Source organism: Xiphophorus couchianus, chromosome 18 (genome assembly GCF_001444195.1).
Source record: "Xiphophorus couchianus chromosome 18, X_couchianus-1.0, whole genome shotgun sequence".
Taxonomy (NCBI): Eukaryota; Metazoa; Chordata; class Actinopteri; order Cyprinodontiformes; family Poeciliidae; genus Xiphophorus; species Xiphophorus couchianus.
This window is the reverse complement of record NC_040245.1, coordinates 19,975,430-19,988,296: the sequence shown is the minus strand read 5'-3', so window position 1 is coordinate 19,988,296 and position 12,867 is coordinate 19,975,430. Positions and strand designations below refer to the sequence as shown.

General features: G+C 38.6%; 2 protein-coding genes across 3 annotated transcripts; one reads left to right on the top strand and one right to left on the bottom strand.

Annotated features, from left to right (window-relative positions):
* The first annotated feature begins 295 nt into the window (after positions 1-295).
* Positions 296-5,616, top strand: psph (phosphoserine phosphatase). Of its 2 annotated transcripts, XM_027999288.1 has the most exons (7): positions 344-468; positions 955-1,052; positions 1,149-1,292; positions 2,398-2,532; positions 3,655-3,800; positions 3,894-4,042; positions 5,124-5,616. In XM_027999288.1, the coding sequence occupies exons 3-7, from the start codon at positions 1,153-1,155 to the stop codon at positions 5,232-5,234; spliced, it is 681 nt and encodes a 226-aa protein (XP_027855089.1). In that variant the 5' UTR covers positions 344-468; positions 955-1,052; positions 1,149-1,152; the 3' UTR covers positions 5,235-5,616. The 2 variants fall into 2 exon arrangements, with proteins under 2 accessions (XP_027855088.1, XP_027855089.1); XM_027999287.1 differs by lacking the exon at positions 955-1,052 and having other exon boundaries at positions 296-468.
* A 72-nt stretch (positions 5,617-5,688) lies between these two features.
* On the bottom strand, positions 5,689-12,236 carry nipsnap2 (nipsnap homolog 2). The gene is made up of 10 exons (XM_027999285.1): positions 12,080-12,236; positions 11,476-11,615; positions 11,343-11,388; positions 10,582-10,676; positions 10,242-10,312; positions 9,998-10,138; positions 8,862-8,893; positions 7,919-8,013; positions 6,697-6,780; positions 5,689-6,608 (listed from the first exon to the last, which is right to left on the bottom strand). The coding sequence occupies exons 1-10, from the start codon at positions 12,169-12,171 to the stop codon at positions 6,544-6,546; spliced, it is 861 nt and encodes a 286-aa protein (XP_027855086.1). The 5' UTR covers positions 12,172-12,236; the 3' UTR covers positions 5,689-6,543.
* Positions 12,237-12,867: the final 631 nt, after the last annotated feature.

Genomic DNA, 12,867 nt, shown 5'->3' with positions numbered 1-12,867 from the left:
TCCTGGTTAAAATTGGGGACTGGGAGGTAAAAGAACAGTTGAAGCCATACATTTAAAAAAAAAAGAACTTCAAGAGAATTACAAAATGTACAATATACCTCACGGGATTTCACTCAAAATTTAGCTTTATTAACAAAATGCTGATGACAAATGTATATAAAAAAATGTAATTTGTTCATTTCAAACTTATTTGAGTTTATTTTTTGTTTACATCAACTGACAATATGCCTTACAAGTTTTCCAACCTTTTCGTAATTTTTTTTTTTTTTCCGGCTTTGCTAACGCATGGTATTTGACCGTTGAGGTCGCCATGGCAGCGAGCCAGCGGGTGAGTGGGCGGGAACCTTGTCGGCTTCTCTCTGATTGGTCAGCCGTCTGGCTCATCTCTTCCTCGTCGGTGAGCGGTCCCAGTCGGTTCATGTTAAAGCGACCAGCATTCTCGATCCGTATCAACCCTCTTCTTTCTCGGTATGTATAAAGATACCATATTCCATATTTATGACCACTATGGTGCTGTGGTGCTGTGGTGCAGGGTTATGTGGCTTTTTACTGCTGACAGTTGCAATAGAAGACCTGGGGGTGTAGGTAAAAGTCAACCCTCGTATACAAATGGAAAGACATTCCAGAGGCTCCCCGTGTCGACTGAAGTTTTGATATGTTACATAAGAAGAGTAATAGTAGCAGCAGCATTTACGAGTGTTATTCTTTTCTGTTTTGTTGCGGGTTCAGGGGGTGAACCTTTAGTCGTCTGCATGCCGCATTGGGGTGATGCAACAGGGACAGAAGATGTCCATCCACCGGTCTTCCCGGCTTCTTTAATTGTTAACTACTGTTAACGCCTTTTCTAGTTCAAATTATTGCGTTGTAGACTCGTTTTTAAAAAAAAATGTCAGATAGATACACAGTTTGCACATGTAGGTATTTCAGTGAATAGCTGCGTTTTCTGCTCCAAAGGAGGAACGGCGTCCTCAGCATGCAGGAGGAAATCAGGCGTAAGAGATGTCCCCTTAAACCAACAACACAGCAACAGACCGCCCAGATGACTTCCCAGTGTTAGCTCTTCATGTCACCTGACATCCCCAGTCTGAATGACCAGGCTTAATAGCAGTGCTGCTCATCTCATGTTGAATTTTTGTCTCCCTCCCCAGCACAATGACAACTATCCAGGAGACAAAGGAGCTCTTCAGGAGAGCAGATGCTGTCTGCTTCGATGTGGACAGCACAGTCATCAAAGAAGAAGGCATCGATGAACTGGCCAAATTCTGTGGGGTGGGGGATGTGGTCAGAGAGATGTACGTAAACCGCTTCTCTGCAGAAGTACTTCTACTCTTTTAGGTCTTCCACATTCTGCCACGTTACTACAACAGATGCCAATTGATTTTCTTCGGGGGGACGTATATGATTATGATAGATCAACACAGAAGAGGAAGAAAAACAGATTTCCCCCCCCCCATCTTTCAGTGCAAGCTGCACCTACCTCTCAACGAGAGCCACAAATCATTGGGGTATACTTCTAGGAGCTTTGCACATCTAAACTGATACCTTTATTCAATGTTCTTTGCAAAACTCTTTGACCCCTCAATTGGATAGAGACTTTCTCTTGGCATCAATGTTTAAGTCTTGCCACAGCTGCTAAATTCGATTTTGGTCTGGATATTGACAGGACAATTTTAACACAAGTTTGTTTAGACAAAGCGTTACCGTAGTTTGGACTCTGTACCAGTTTTAAGTCTCCCACAGCCTCTAACATGTTTTCTTCCAGAGAGGCAAGAAAGTTCAGAGAGGCATGCCCATAGCATGATGCTGCCACCACCAGCATTGGGGTAATGTGCAGTGTTAGTTTTCGACACATTTAGGTTTGTATAGGAAGATCACTTGTTTCGTCTGATCAGATCACTTGTGGCATACTCCAAATGGGACCCCTCTCGTCATGGCTCACCTTCAGCTATGACTTTCTTCTTCCTAATTGCATAATTAGGTAGCAACAGCTTGCTCTGGATTTTATTTAGATGTCTCAAAGTAAAGGAGGTTGAATGCAAAGGAACACCAGTTTCCAGATTTTGTAATTGTAAAACAGTTTGAAAACCTCAGATCATTTTCCTTCAACCTCACAATTAATCCCATTAAAATCCCAATACTATAAATTCAAATTTGTTTATTATGTTTCTAAAAAAAAAATTGTGAAGTTGACAAAAGTGCTATATAGGTACAAACAACACTCCCACATATCTTTCGTTCACATCTCTCAATAAAATGTCCAAAAGTTTACAGGATATTTCTGCAAGGTGCTGCATCTGTTCACATTCTGTCCTCAACACATTTCTATGTTTATTTACTCTGTCTTCCTAAAATTAACCATATTAGTAGATATGAACCAAATCCACTTTGACATTTTAGGACTCGTAAAGCCATGGGCGGCTCGATGACGTTCAAGAAGGCCCTTACTGAGCGTCTGTCCATCATCCGATGTTCCAGAGAACAAGTAAACAAACTCATAACGGATCACCCGCCTCAGCTGACTCCAGGCATAAAGTAAGTGTGCGGAGAGCTGATAAAGTAAATCAATTCAGCAGACTTTGTTTTGCACTGCATGCAGAAGCACTGGCTCCAAGTGTAAAGAACAAACTGGATGTTATATGTCTATATATGCTATGCAGGTATTTTGTTGTTGCTGTTCTGATATGATTTGGATGTTTTTGTGACACATAGCTTTTCCAAAACCCAGTCCAGACAAATTTTGCCCATATTTTCCTTCCTGTTTTGGTAATGGCAGTAATTGGTGTCTTATAGTTTAAACATTATGAAGTAATCCATGCGGACTGGATACTGTGTAGTTACACAAGTTATCAAGGATCCAAAGAAACCCATTTTGGGGCCTTTAATCTACTCAGCTCTTATTAACCAGTTGATACATAGTTCAAAACCTATGGAGACAACTTAGAAATATACTATTAAAACAAATCAAAAGCTCAAAAAGTACTTCAAAAGTTGAAGAGGGTACAAGTGATCAACTGATTTTATACTTTGAACACTAATGGTGTTCCATGAATTCTTTGAGGTAAATATAGACATCTTTCAAAAATGTACAGCTGAAATGTGTGAAGAAAATTCTTCACTTCTAAAGTTATATTAAGCCATGCTGAGGCATATCAATCGATTTTTGTGTTTCATTCAGATCCAAATACTCTCTAAATCAATTATAATTGCACCACTGTAGCATAAACATGACATTCACTCCAGTGAATATTTATAAGTGTTTTCAATTATTCTCATTATAAAATGACAGACTTCCTATTAATTTAGATATGGCCTAAAAATCCTTCCCAGGTTGACAGGCCACAACAATTGCTTCTTACGGGGATTGCTGATGCCTTTCCGCTTTGGCATTGTTAACACACACCTTTATTCTTCAGGCTTGTAAACTGCCAGAATTGCCCACAGAGCTGCGTCTTGCTACTAACTTTCCCTATTAAGTGATATGGAAGCAGCTGGAAGTACTTTCCCATGACTGTATACTACACAGAATTTGTTGAGAAGTAATTTAAAATGAGATGAAACTGAATAGAAACATTCAATAAATAATTAAATATTTTCCTGTTATTTTTTTCTCTCCGTTTTCCATATTGTTGACAAACGCTTTTCATTTTTGTCCAGGGAGCTCGTGGACCGTCTGCACAAGCGCAACATAAAGGTGTTCCTCATTTCCGGTGGTTTTCGCTGTATCGTCGAACACGTGGCTTCTCAGCTAAACATCCCCCTGCATCACGTCTACGCCAACCGACTCAAGTTCTACTTTAATGGTGAGAACCGGGCCACGCTGTCTTGTCCTCGTCTCTGTCCATTCAGCTCTTTCAGGTTTTGTGTCTGTTTCTAATCTACAACTAAATTTGCAGGTGAATACGCAGGTTTCGACGAAACTCAGCCCACAGCAGAGAGCGGCGGCAAAGGAAAAGTGATAAGCATGCTGAAGGAGCAGTACGGCTTCGAAACTGTGGTGATGATCGGAGATGGAGCCACTGATCTGGAGGCCTGTCCCCCAGCTGTAAGTGTACACTGGAGAAGATCTGCTTTAATATGTTAGAAATTAGAATTTTACAACCAGTTTCTGAATTTTGTAATGCCTAGAGTTGCTGATCCCACATTTGATTTTGATTCTCTTTCTATAAAACAGAAACAACATTCATAAAAGATCATCTAAATGGATTACCACTTTTAAACAACAACAAAAATGTTTTACTGACTATTTAATAGCACATTATATGTTGAAAATTATTCATATCCTTCACAACAATTAATGTAAAAATCTTCCATTCCAAGTTGTCAAGTCCTCTTTAAAGGCCGCCTTGAAATGACTAATCTTTTGCACCTTCCAGATTCTGTATTAAATTTACAAAACGTTACTTCCAGTCACAGAAAACATGTTGGTAAAACTATAACATTACTTTACATCTATGGGTGTGAATATTTTTGGGCTTGTATATATTTTTTAATTTATGTTTTTATTCCTGCAGTAGCTGTTCATTATTCATATAAATGTAAGGAACAAATGGTGCAGAATACAGTACAGAATGGTTGCTTTAAAATAGGATTTTCCTAATACTTTAAAACAAGGAGAAACTTTTTAGGAGTTGATTATTAGCATTTTATATTATCAATGACTGCATCTAGCATTACTAAAACCATAAACCTGAGATTTTCTAAAGGTTGCCACATTTTGACATCCAGCGTTTTCCATAACAAGTTAAAGAAAAATATAGAGCAGTTTTTCTGTTATTTTCTGACAATTTGCTCTTTTCCTTTTCAAAAGCATGTCCCAACATAAAAAAAGTTTCCATTTAATAGCTTCTTCCTCTGGCCTAATTTTCTTTAAATACTTCACTGATACTGAGAAACAACTTCTAGAGTTCTTTACCCAGTTGTCTTCCACACTAGTTAGCGTTGTTAGCATGGCCTGATGGCGCTCACCTACACCATCAGGTGTAAACCTTCTTCACAGATCAAAAGGGAAGAGTTTTAAGTTGATCAGGGTATAAATCAGCCTATTGCGCTCACCAGTGATGTATCTTTAGCATCAGTGACGACGTGGCCTTTTACATAAAAATATCCAATCTTTTCTTCTTCAGAATGCTTTTATTGGATTTGGCGGGAATGTCGTCAGAGCTCAAGTCAAGGAGAGAAGTTCCTGGTATGTGACGAGCTTCGATGAGCTGCTCAAGGAGATGGAGAAGATTTAAATATGCTAGAGGAGTTCTGTTACTAATTTAACCTTTTATATATTTGCACCCAAAGGTGTGCCAGTCAAGCTTTTTATCCAGTACACTCAATAGACTTTTTTATGAACAGACGTATTTACAATAGACAAACTTCACTTTAATGTTTTTTGTACTAAAAAAGTTACCAAGTCCTGTGTGAGAGGACATTAAGTTTTAGTGTTTTTGCACTTATCACATCAGAATCTGATAACTTGTAGGTATTATATAGTGGCATGTGCAATAAGAACTGTACTAGAAATGTGTTCAATACTAAGAGAACTGTAACCTGACTTGACTGTCAAAAACTGTGGCGACTTCAGTCCTTTTAGGAGAATCCCAATTAAAAACCAGAACGTGCTGTAAAGAATGTCTGAATGATTTTAATTTCTTTCCACTCTCTCTCATCTCTTAATATTTCTTCTTAAAAACAAAATGATAAATGTGGATCCTTTAATGATAAATCATCCATTATTACAGGACAATGCAGCATCCCTCCTACCAGATTCACCCGACCGCTGATGGACAACAGGTTCCCACGCTTTTTCTACACAGTTAAGAAATGTTTGATTAAAAACAGATTTTTAAAACCAGGCATGCCGTCTCAACAGGAAAAAAAGTTACAAACACAGCACCGGGAAGAGGTAACATTGCCTTAACAGGAAACATAAGAATAAAACACAGAACAGAACCTGGAGTGTTCATAACAAACAGCAAATATAAAATTCTGATATCTGCATTGTACAGCATGTCTGACTTTACCACCTTGATAGGTCACTGAAATATATGTTCTTAAATTAAGAGGTCTCATGTCGATCAGCTTACATCAAAGAGTCACTTTGTCAACACATTGAAACACCATGTACTCTACATTAAATAAATAAATGGCTACTGCACTGAGCAATAAATTTCAACATTACTATCCTGGCCGTTCTTTTTACACACTTGCACTTTTTCAAGTGGCTTTTGTTGCTTCCTAAACTGGAGACGAGCTCTTCGTCTGGCCCGCCTTTTAACGTGGCACGAGACGTTGCATGTGACAATCAGAAGGTTTCAATTTGGTTAATTTCGGCCGTCTGTGACCGAGAGCACGCTACCGTCCACATCTGTTTGAATTGAAATGCAGATATTTTTAGGAGTGGATTCTTGACGTTATAAAGCCAATATAGAAACAAAAAAAGGGCTGTTTTTTTTTTTTTTGGTAGCACTGCCAGAAAGTTGGACCCATGATGGCGATCCACAGAAGAAATGTAACATTCGAAGGGGGGCCAACTTGATAACAGATCGTCCCTCCTTACTGCAGCGGGGAAGCTTTAGTTGGGATCATGATCCTAGAATCCATGTGCTGAATGAGAGGGACTGCAGAGAGAAATACATGAAGAGGTTCATCAGGTTGACTTGAGGAAAACCACAGTAGCTGGAGTACAAAGGGTTTCATTTAGCTCACCAGTGTAATACACCACTTCATGCCAGCCCTCCTGCTGCCACACGGCGTTCCTGGTGGCTTCTCGGGACAGAAGGTCTTTGTAAGCTGCAAATCAAAGAGTAAAGGGACAACTCAATAAATTAGAATACCATCAAAAAAGATAATTTATTTAATTAAAAGACACACAGTAATACACTTAAAGAGTTTATTCCTCTTCGTTTATGATTATTGCTTTCAAATAATGAAAATCCAGACTTAAGCTTCTCAGAAAGTTTGAACATTTCATGGACCAGAGAGTTTGATTCACAATTTTTTCACAAAATATATGACCTTAATGATTAAACTCCACAGTAAGATTTGAACTGATCTCAATAATCACCATTTTTAATTAACAATACAATTCCACAACACAATTCCCCAGGATATTACAAGCCTGGCGGGCCACCAGGCTTTACTTGCACCACCACCACCAGGCTAAGCATTGTTTACTGACTTACGTTTTTATTTGACTTTTTTTTAAAAAGACTTTACAGTTGGGATTTAGGTATTTCTAGTAATGCCTTCTAATAACACATTATTAATTAGTAATTTTTTCAGATTTTCTGTCAACATTAAAGATTTCTTTACTCGAAAACAATGGCAGGTAGCTAGATGACTTTTGCTGGGCTTAGCAGGTTTTCTGTGGGAAACCCTGCACAAAATAAGTAGCATGCAATAACTGCTAGGTTGGTTAATTATTGCCATGTAGAATATTTTTCTGTCAAAAAGAGCGACGGAAATCAGAATTGATGCTAATTTGCTACCATTTTCAACACAACAATATTTCAATACACACAGTTGTGTGTTTAAGTGTCTGTCTTCTTATTAATTTTAGTTTTATGGTTCTTAACCATATCCCAGTGTTGTCATGCTGCGTTGGCCTTCGTAGTTCAACGCCTTTCTTAAAGACACAAAGAAAGTTTGCTAGCATTGATGGTTTATGTTTCCGCATGAGGGCCAATAAAATGATCTCATCTAATTATGACAATTTTATATAGCCATTAAAACATTTCTTATAAAAGTTAACTTTTTAGGATTATATTTTGCTTATTTTGTCAGAAATCCTAATGCAAGATTTATGTAACCAAGGTGAGGCTTTGTAACAAGTCTGGAGGTCTAATTTAGCTTACAATATTAAAGAGAAAAAACAAATCGGTAACAGGAGAAATGATGTAAACTTGGACATGCTTGTGTTCAGTCATACCCCAAAGGTGATGGACCATGTAAAGGTCACCAATCTGGGAGAAAAACCCTCCCACGGCCTCTCTGTTGCGCTGGCGGTATCGGATTGCTCTGGCCCTGCAGGACAAGAAGCAGCTCGAGTCGTAACCGGCGCCAAAACACACCGAACCTTCTTCAAAGATCATAAACTCTCCTCATGTCTGAATTAACTGTGGCCCCTGTCTGAAAACTGGCATTAACCTGATCGATCAATGAGCTGCTCTGAACCCTAACACAGGCCAGGATGGGTGAGCTGCTGTGAAAGGAATGTTTTAGTCTCATTATGCTCACCCCAACGCAAACATGGGTTTTCAGATCGTGTCTATTAAACTCTGAAGGCTCATTTCTACATGTTGTTGTAACTTGAAGCAGAACTTTAAGCTGTCACCTACACAAATTACGTTGAAATTGCTTTAAGTAGCTTTACTGACATTATTTATAGGTCCACAGGGGGTTCTTCAAATAACGGCGAATTAAAGCAACCATAAAAGCAACAAAAAAGGCAATACTAACCATCCCTGAGTGATGTTGATATATTTCTCCCCCCCCCAGAGACAGAATGAAACACGAGGCCTCACATTAGAAAAGCAGCTACACCTAATTTCTTTGTTCTAAAGTATATAAAAACTGTGCTAGATGTGTTGACAGAACGATTTTTATTGGAAAAAAATCGTTAGCTGCCTCAATTATGTTGCCATTTGTCATTAAGAAGATGGCTGCTTAAAGTAACGTCTCTTTTATTATGTACAAATCCTTCAAGCAAACAGCTTCACTTGAGATTTAATCTCAGTTACAGCGCGGCTTCAAATTTGAAGCGTCTTCGGGGAATATCTCTTGTTAATGACAGTGTGATGAAAGAGGGTTCATGTGCTGCAACTGCTCTGTAACTACAGTTCAGTGAGTCAGATGAATTCAGGCTGCCTTACCAGTAATTACCCCACTCGATCATGGTTCCTGGCTGCAGAAGGAGGGAGAAAACACAACATTCCTTATTGCAATAAAACAGTGTTCAAAACTTCTGTCCAGATTAAATACATTAAGATGGAAGAATAACGACACGTGAAGGCTTCTTCAATCATCTGACTGGGTTTAAGACAACACGTTTCCTGCCGTTTCTCCGATATAATCTCAGCCTGAGACAAGGGGTAATGGAGGGCATTTTTCACATGTTGCAAGGGGAGCATAGCTAGATGAAGGCTGACCTTTTCAGATTAGAAAGGAGGACTGAATCTGCAAGAGAGGGCTTGGTTTTGAGCAGATCTATGTTGAATTTAACAGCAGGCATGATCAAATACTAAAAATGTTTATAAAAAATTCCAAATGCGTGCGGGCTAAATGCACAAACCAGGTGTGTTCCTCCTTTATTTGGTATGATGAACGTAACAGAGCTTCAGATAAAACTAGAAATAGTTTTGTGAGAAGCGTCACAGAAGAAAACGTTGCAAACTGATTTCATTGGAAAAAGTAAGGCGTTAAAAAGAGACTTTGTTAAAATCTGTAAAAATTGTAATAATATTTTGGGCTCTTATTTATTTACTTTAAATGTTCCCTTTTTCAGTGTGGCATAATAATGGAAACTTCAACTTCAAAAATCTTTAGGACCAAGAATTGGGTCATGGTTCACAAAGAGTAAGAAAATCTTCACACAGGCTTGAAGATAATGAATTTGTGTATGTATATATCTTAACTTGTATGTATAATTTTGACCCTACGTGAATTAGATGAAATCCATAACACAAAATGAAACATTTTTATAAGAATCATTGAATTTAATTGAAGAAAATGGATTAAGAAAAGTAAATAAAAGCTCAAAATGAATAGAATAATGCTAATATTGAGATTTTTAAAGTTTAATATAAACTAAATTCCCAAATAAACACAAACAGTGATACTCTTGATGAGTTTGAGTGTGGATATTTAAAGGAGATTTGCATAATTTTATCTGTTTAAACAGATCATGCAGTCAGTTACATTTCTGCAGTTTCCTCCTGTGATCCAGTGCAGCGATGACTCTGAGCACAGAGCACCACTGATGCAATGGCGTGTTGGTGGCGTTCCTCACCCTGAGCTGATAGGACCTGAGCTCGTAAATGTTGGGGCCTTCCCGGGGCATGGGCTCATTCCAGAAGCTGAACTCCAGCAGGAGCTGATTCCTGCGTGACAGCAGCATCTTCCCGCGCTCCTTTCTGTACGCCGTGAACTCCTGATGTCCGACAGACACGGATCCGTGAGATTTACTTTGACTTTATAGAGCGAGCGATAAAACGAGAGCAAAACAGAGGTAAAGCGCAGGAAACGGAGGTCACCTTATTCTGCCTGAGCTTGTTCATGACCTCGGTCAGAGCAGGGTAGCCGCCTCTGTAGCGCCACAGATGAACTGCAGAAACAACTTCTCATTAACAGCAGTTCAACTATAATCAGGTGGAAAGTTAGTTCAGCTCAGTTACAATTTTAACAACAACGAAAAAAGAAATATCAAAAAATCCAAAAACAAACAAATCATAAATTACAAATCGGCAGTTTATTGTCTGTAAATGATGGATTTTATGTTGATCCAGCAGGCCTTGCCTGCTGATTGCAAAACCATGCGCAACAGCATAGACCTGCTTATACTGCAGATTTGTGTGTTGTTATTAGCAATCCTACCAGCTTGGTCTTGTTCTCCATACCAGGTATTCCAGGTTCCCACCAGCTCACAGGGGTAGTACTTATCAGCATGGATGGAGGGCAGAACGTCCTCGCTGCGACAGAAGAGACAACATGAGGCCGGCAGGCATGACGGACATGAGCACAGGTGACTTTAAAAAGCTAAAGCTAACTTCTAAACAGCAGTAACTGAGCAACAATCTGATCATGTACTTAGATTTTAACCATAAATACATATCCTTCCGTCTTCATTAAGTTGAGACAGTTGAGAATGAATTTATGCAGAGCCTTGCAAAAGTATTTAGACCGCTTCATTTTTTCCACATTGTCACATTACAACTGTAAACTTCAGCGCATTACATTGGATTTTATGTATGAGAGCAACACACTGGTGCATAATTATTAAAAGGGCAAACAGTTTTCTATTTTTTTCCCAACATCAAAAATTCTATTTTTCAAAAGGTTCTCTTTACAGCAGGAAAATTAGCCAGAGGTGCAATAAAAGGGTTAAAAATCAAAAAATCTTCTTGTGTTGGAATGGCTTATTCAAAGTCCAGCCCTAAAACTATGTGAAAATCCACAGCAGGATGTGATTAACGATCTTCTCAGGCACTTTCTGGGGATGAAGAGTAGACTAGAACCACAAGACCTGAGTGATAGAGTCTAAAGTCTAATGCAAATTGCATGAATATTTTCTGCAAGGCACTGTACTTAATTTTAGTAATCTAATATAGACACATTTTAGTCATAATTACACTTACCACAACTTATTGTAGTCATCCAGGCACTCCGGCTTCACATTATGGACTGACGAAGGAAGATATGTCATTACTATTGGTCTTATTATTAGACACATTAAAAGTTGAGGACCCAATATTCATGTGGGGACCTTACACTGAATTTTGTAGAGGTTACTTTCCTCGTTTTTGGTCAGCAAGGTGGAGTGTGCATCTTTTCTGGGATCGACCTTCCGGACAAACAGAGACCTAAACCAGCTGTCCTCTCTGTTTCTGCTGTTGGATGCTGAAAATCCTCTGAACCAAGAACACAGGAAGAAAAGACGAAGGGCTACATCACGAACTGCTACAATGCAGCTTAAAATTATACAGTGCATATAGCGCATTTCCACGAAGTGTGATGACCCAGATGCTGCTTGAAAGAAATAAAAAGACCTGTGTGTTTCTTATGATGAAGCTAAACAAGAAGTAACAAGCTGACCTTGAGCACTGCACATGGTTAAAGGCAAAATATGACAGATTATTTCACTTCTACCAAAAAACACACGCAGCTTTTGTCACACACCTCCCGGGATAAATCAATAGGGATGAATCTTCAGAGGGACTAACAGCTGAAAGCCAACCCCGGTTTGCTAACAGTCAGCGGGCTAGCTTTATCAGGCTCATGATAGCCACAGAAAACAGGGTGAATATTTCACACAACAGGCAAAATAATAAGCTGCAAACACGACAGCCAGGTGCCCAGTACTGTGACTGCTCACCTGACCCAGAGCGAGAGGTTTCCGGCTGAAAGAGCCCTGCTTTTAGCCGGAGTGAAGCCTCCGCGGACTCTCTGAAGGACTCCTGTCGCCATCTTCCGTTTAGGAAACACAGACAGTGACCGCCGCTGACCGCCAGGTGGCGACAGAGCGCCGCTTCTACACAGGCGAAACAACATCTCCAGGGTTACGCATAAAGCATCCACTGTCTGCCTCATTAAAAACAAAAAAATCTACTATCTGCTTCATTAAAAACAAAAAATCCACTATCTGCTTCATTAAAAACAAAAAAAGAAATTTTGTTGGATTTTAATCTGACGAATCAATATAAACTAATACATACTAGTACAGAGGAAGACCAATATTTTTAAACCTATAAAAAAGAGCATTTGTTTTCACTTGCACCTTGTAAAACTATGTAGAGTTCAGGAGACATAAAATAACTAAATACATAAATAAATACACAGTGAAATAATCAAATATTTTCATATTATATATTTTAATATATTATATATTTTAATAATTTAAATATAAAATGAGATTTTACAATTGAAATTTATTATTTAAGAAGGTAGATTTAATTATTCCATGTGACATTTAATTAATTTAATTGAAATTCAGTTTTGCACATGTTGAAATTGACATATTTATCTATTCTTGTTAAAGGAGCAGTATTATGTGTAGTGCCGTTTTAAATCTTAAAGGAACTGTGTTACCTTCAGCTTCAGAAATTGGGCCTCTGTTGCTTTAAAAACTCATGCTCTTTCTGAAGCTCCGCCGTCAGGAAGTCA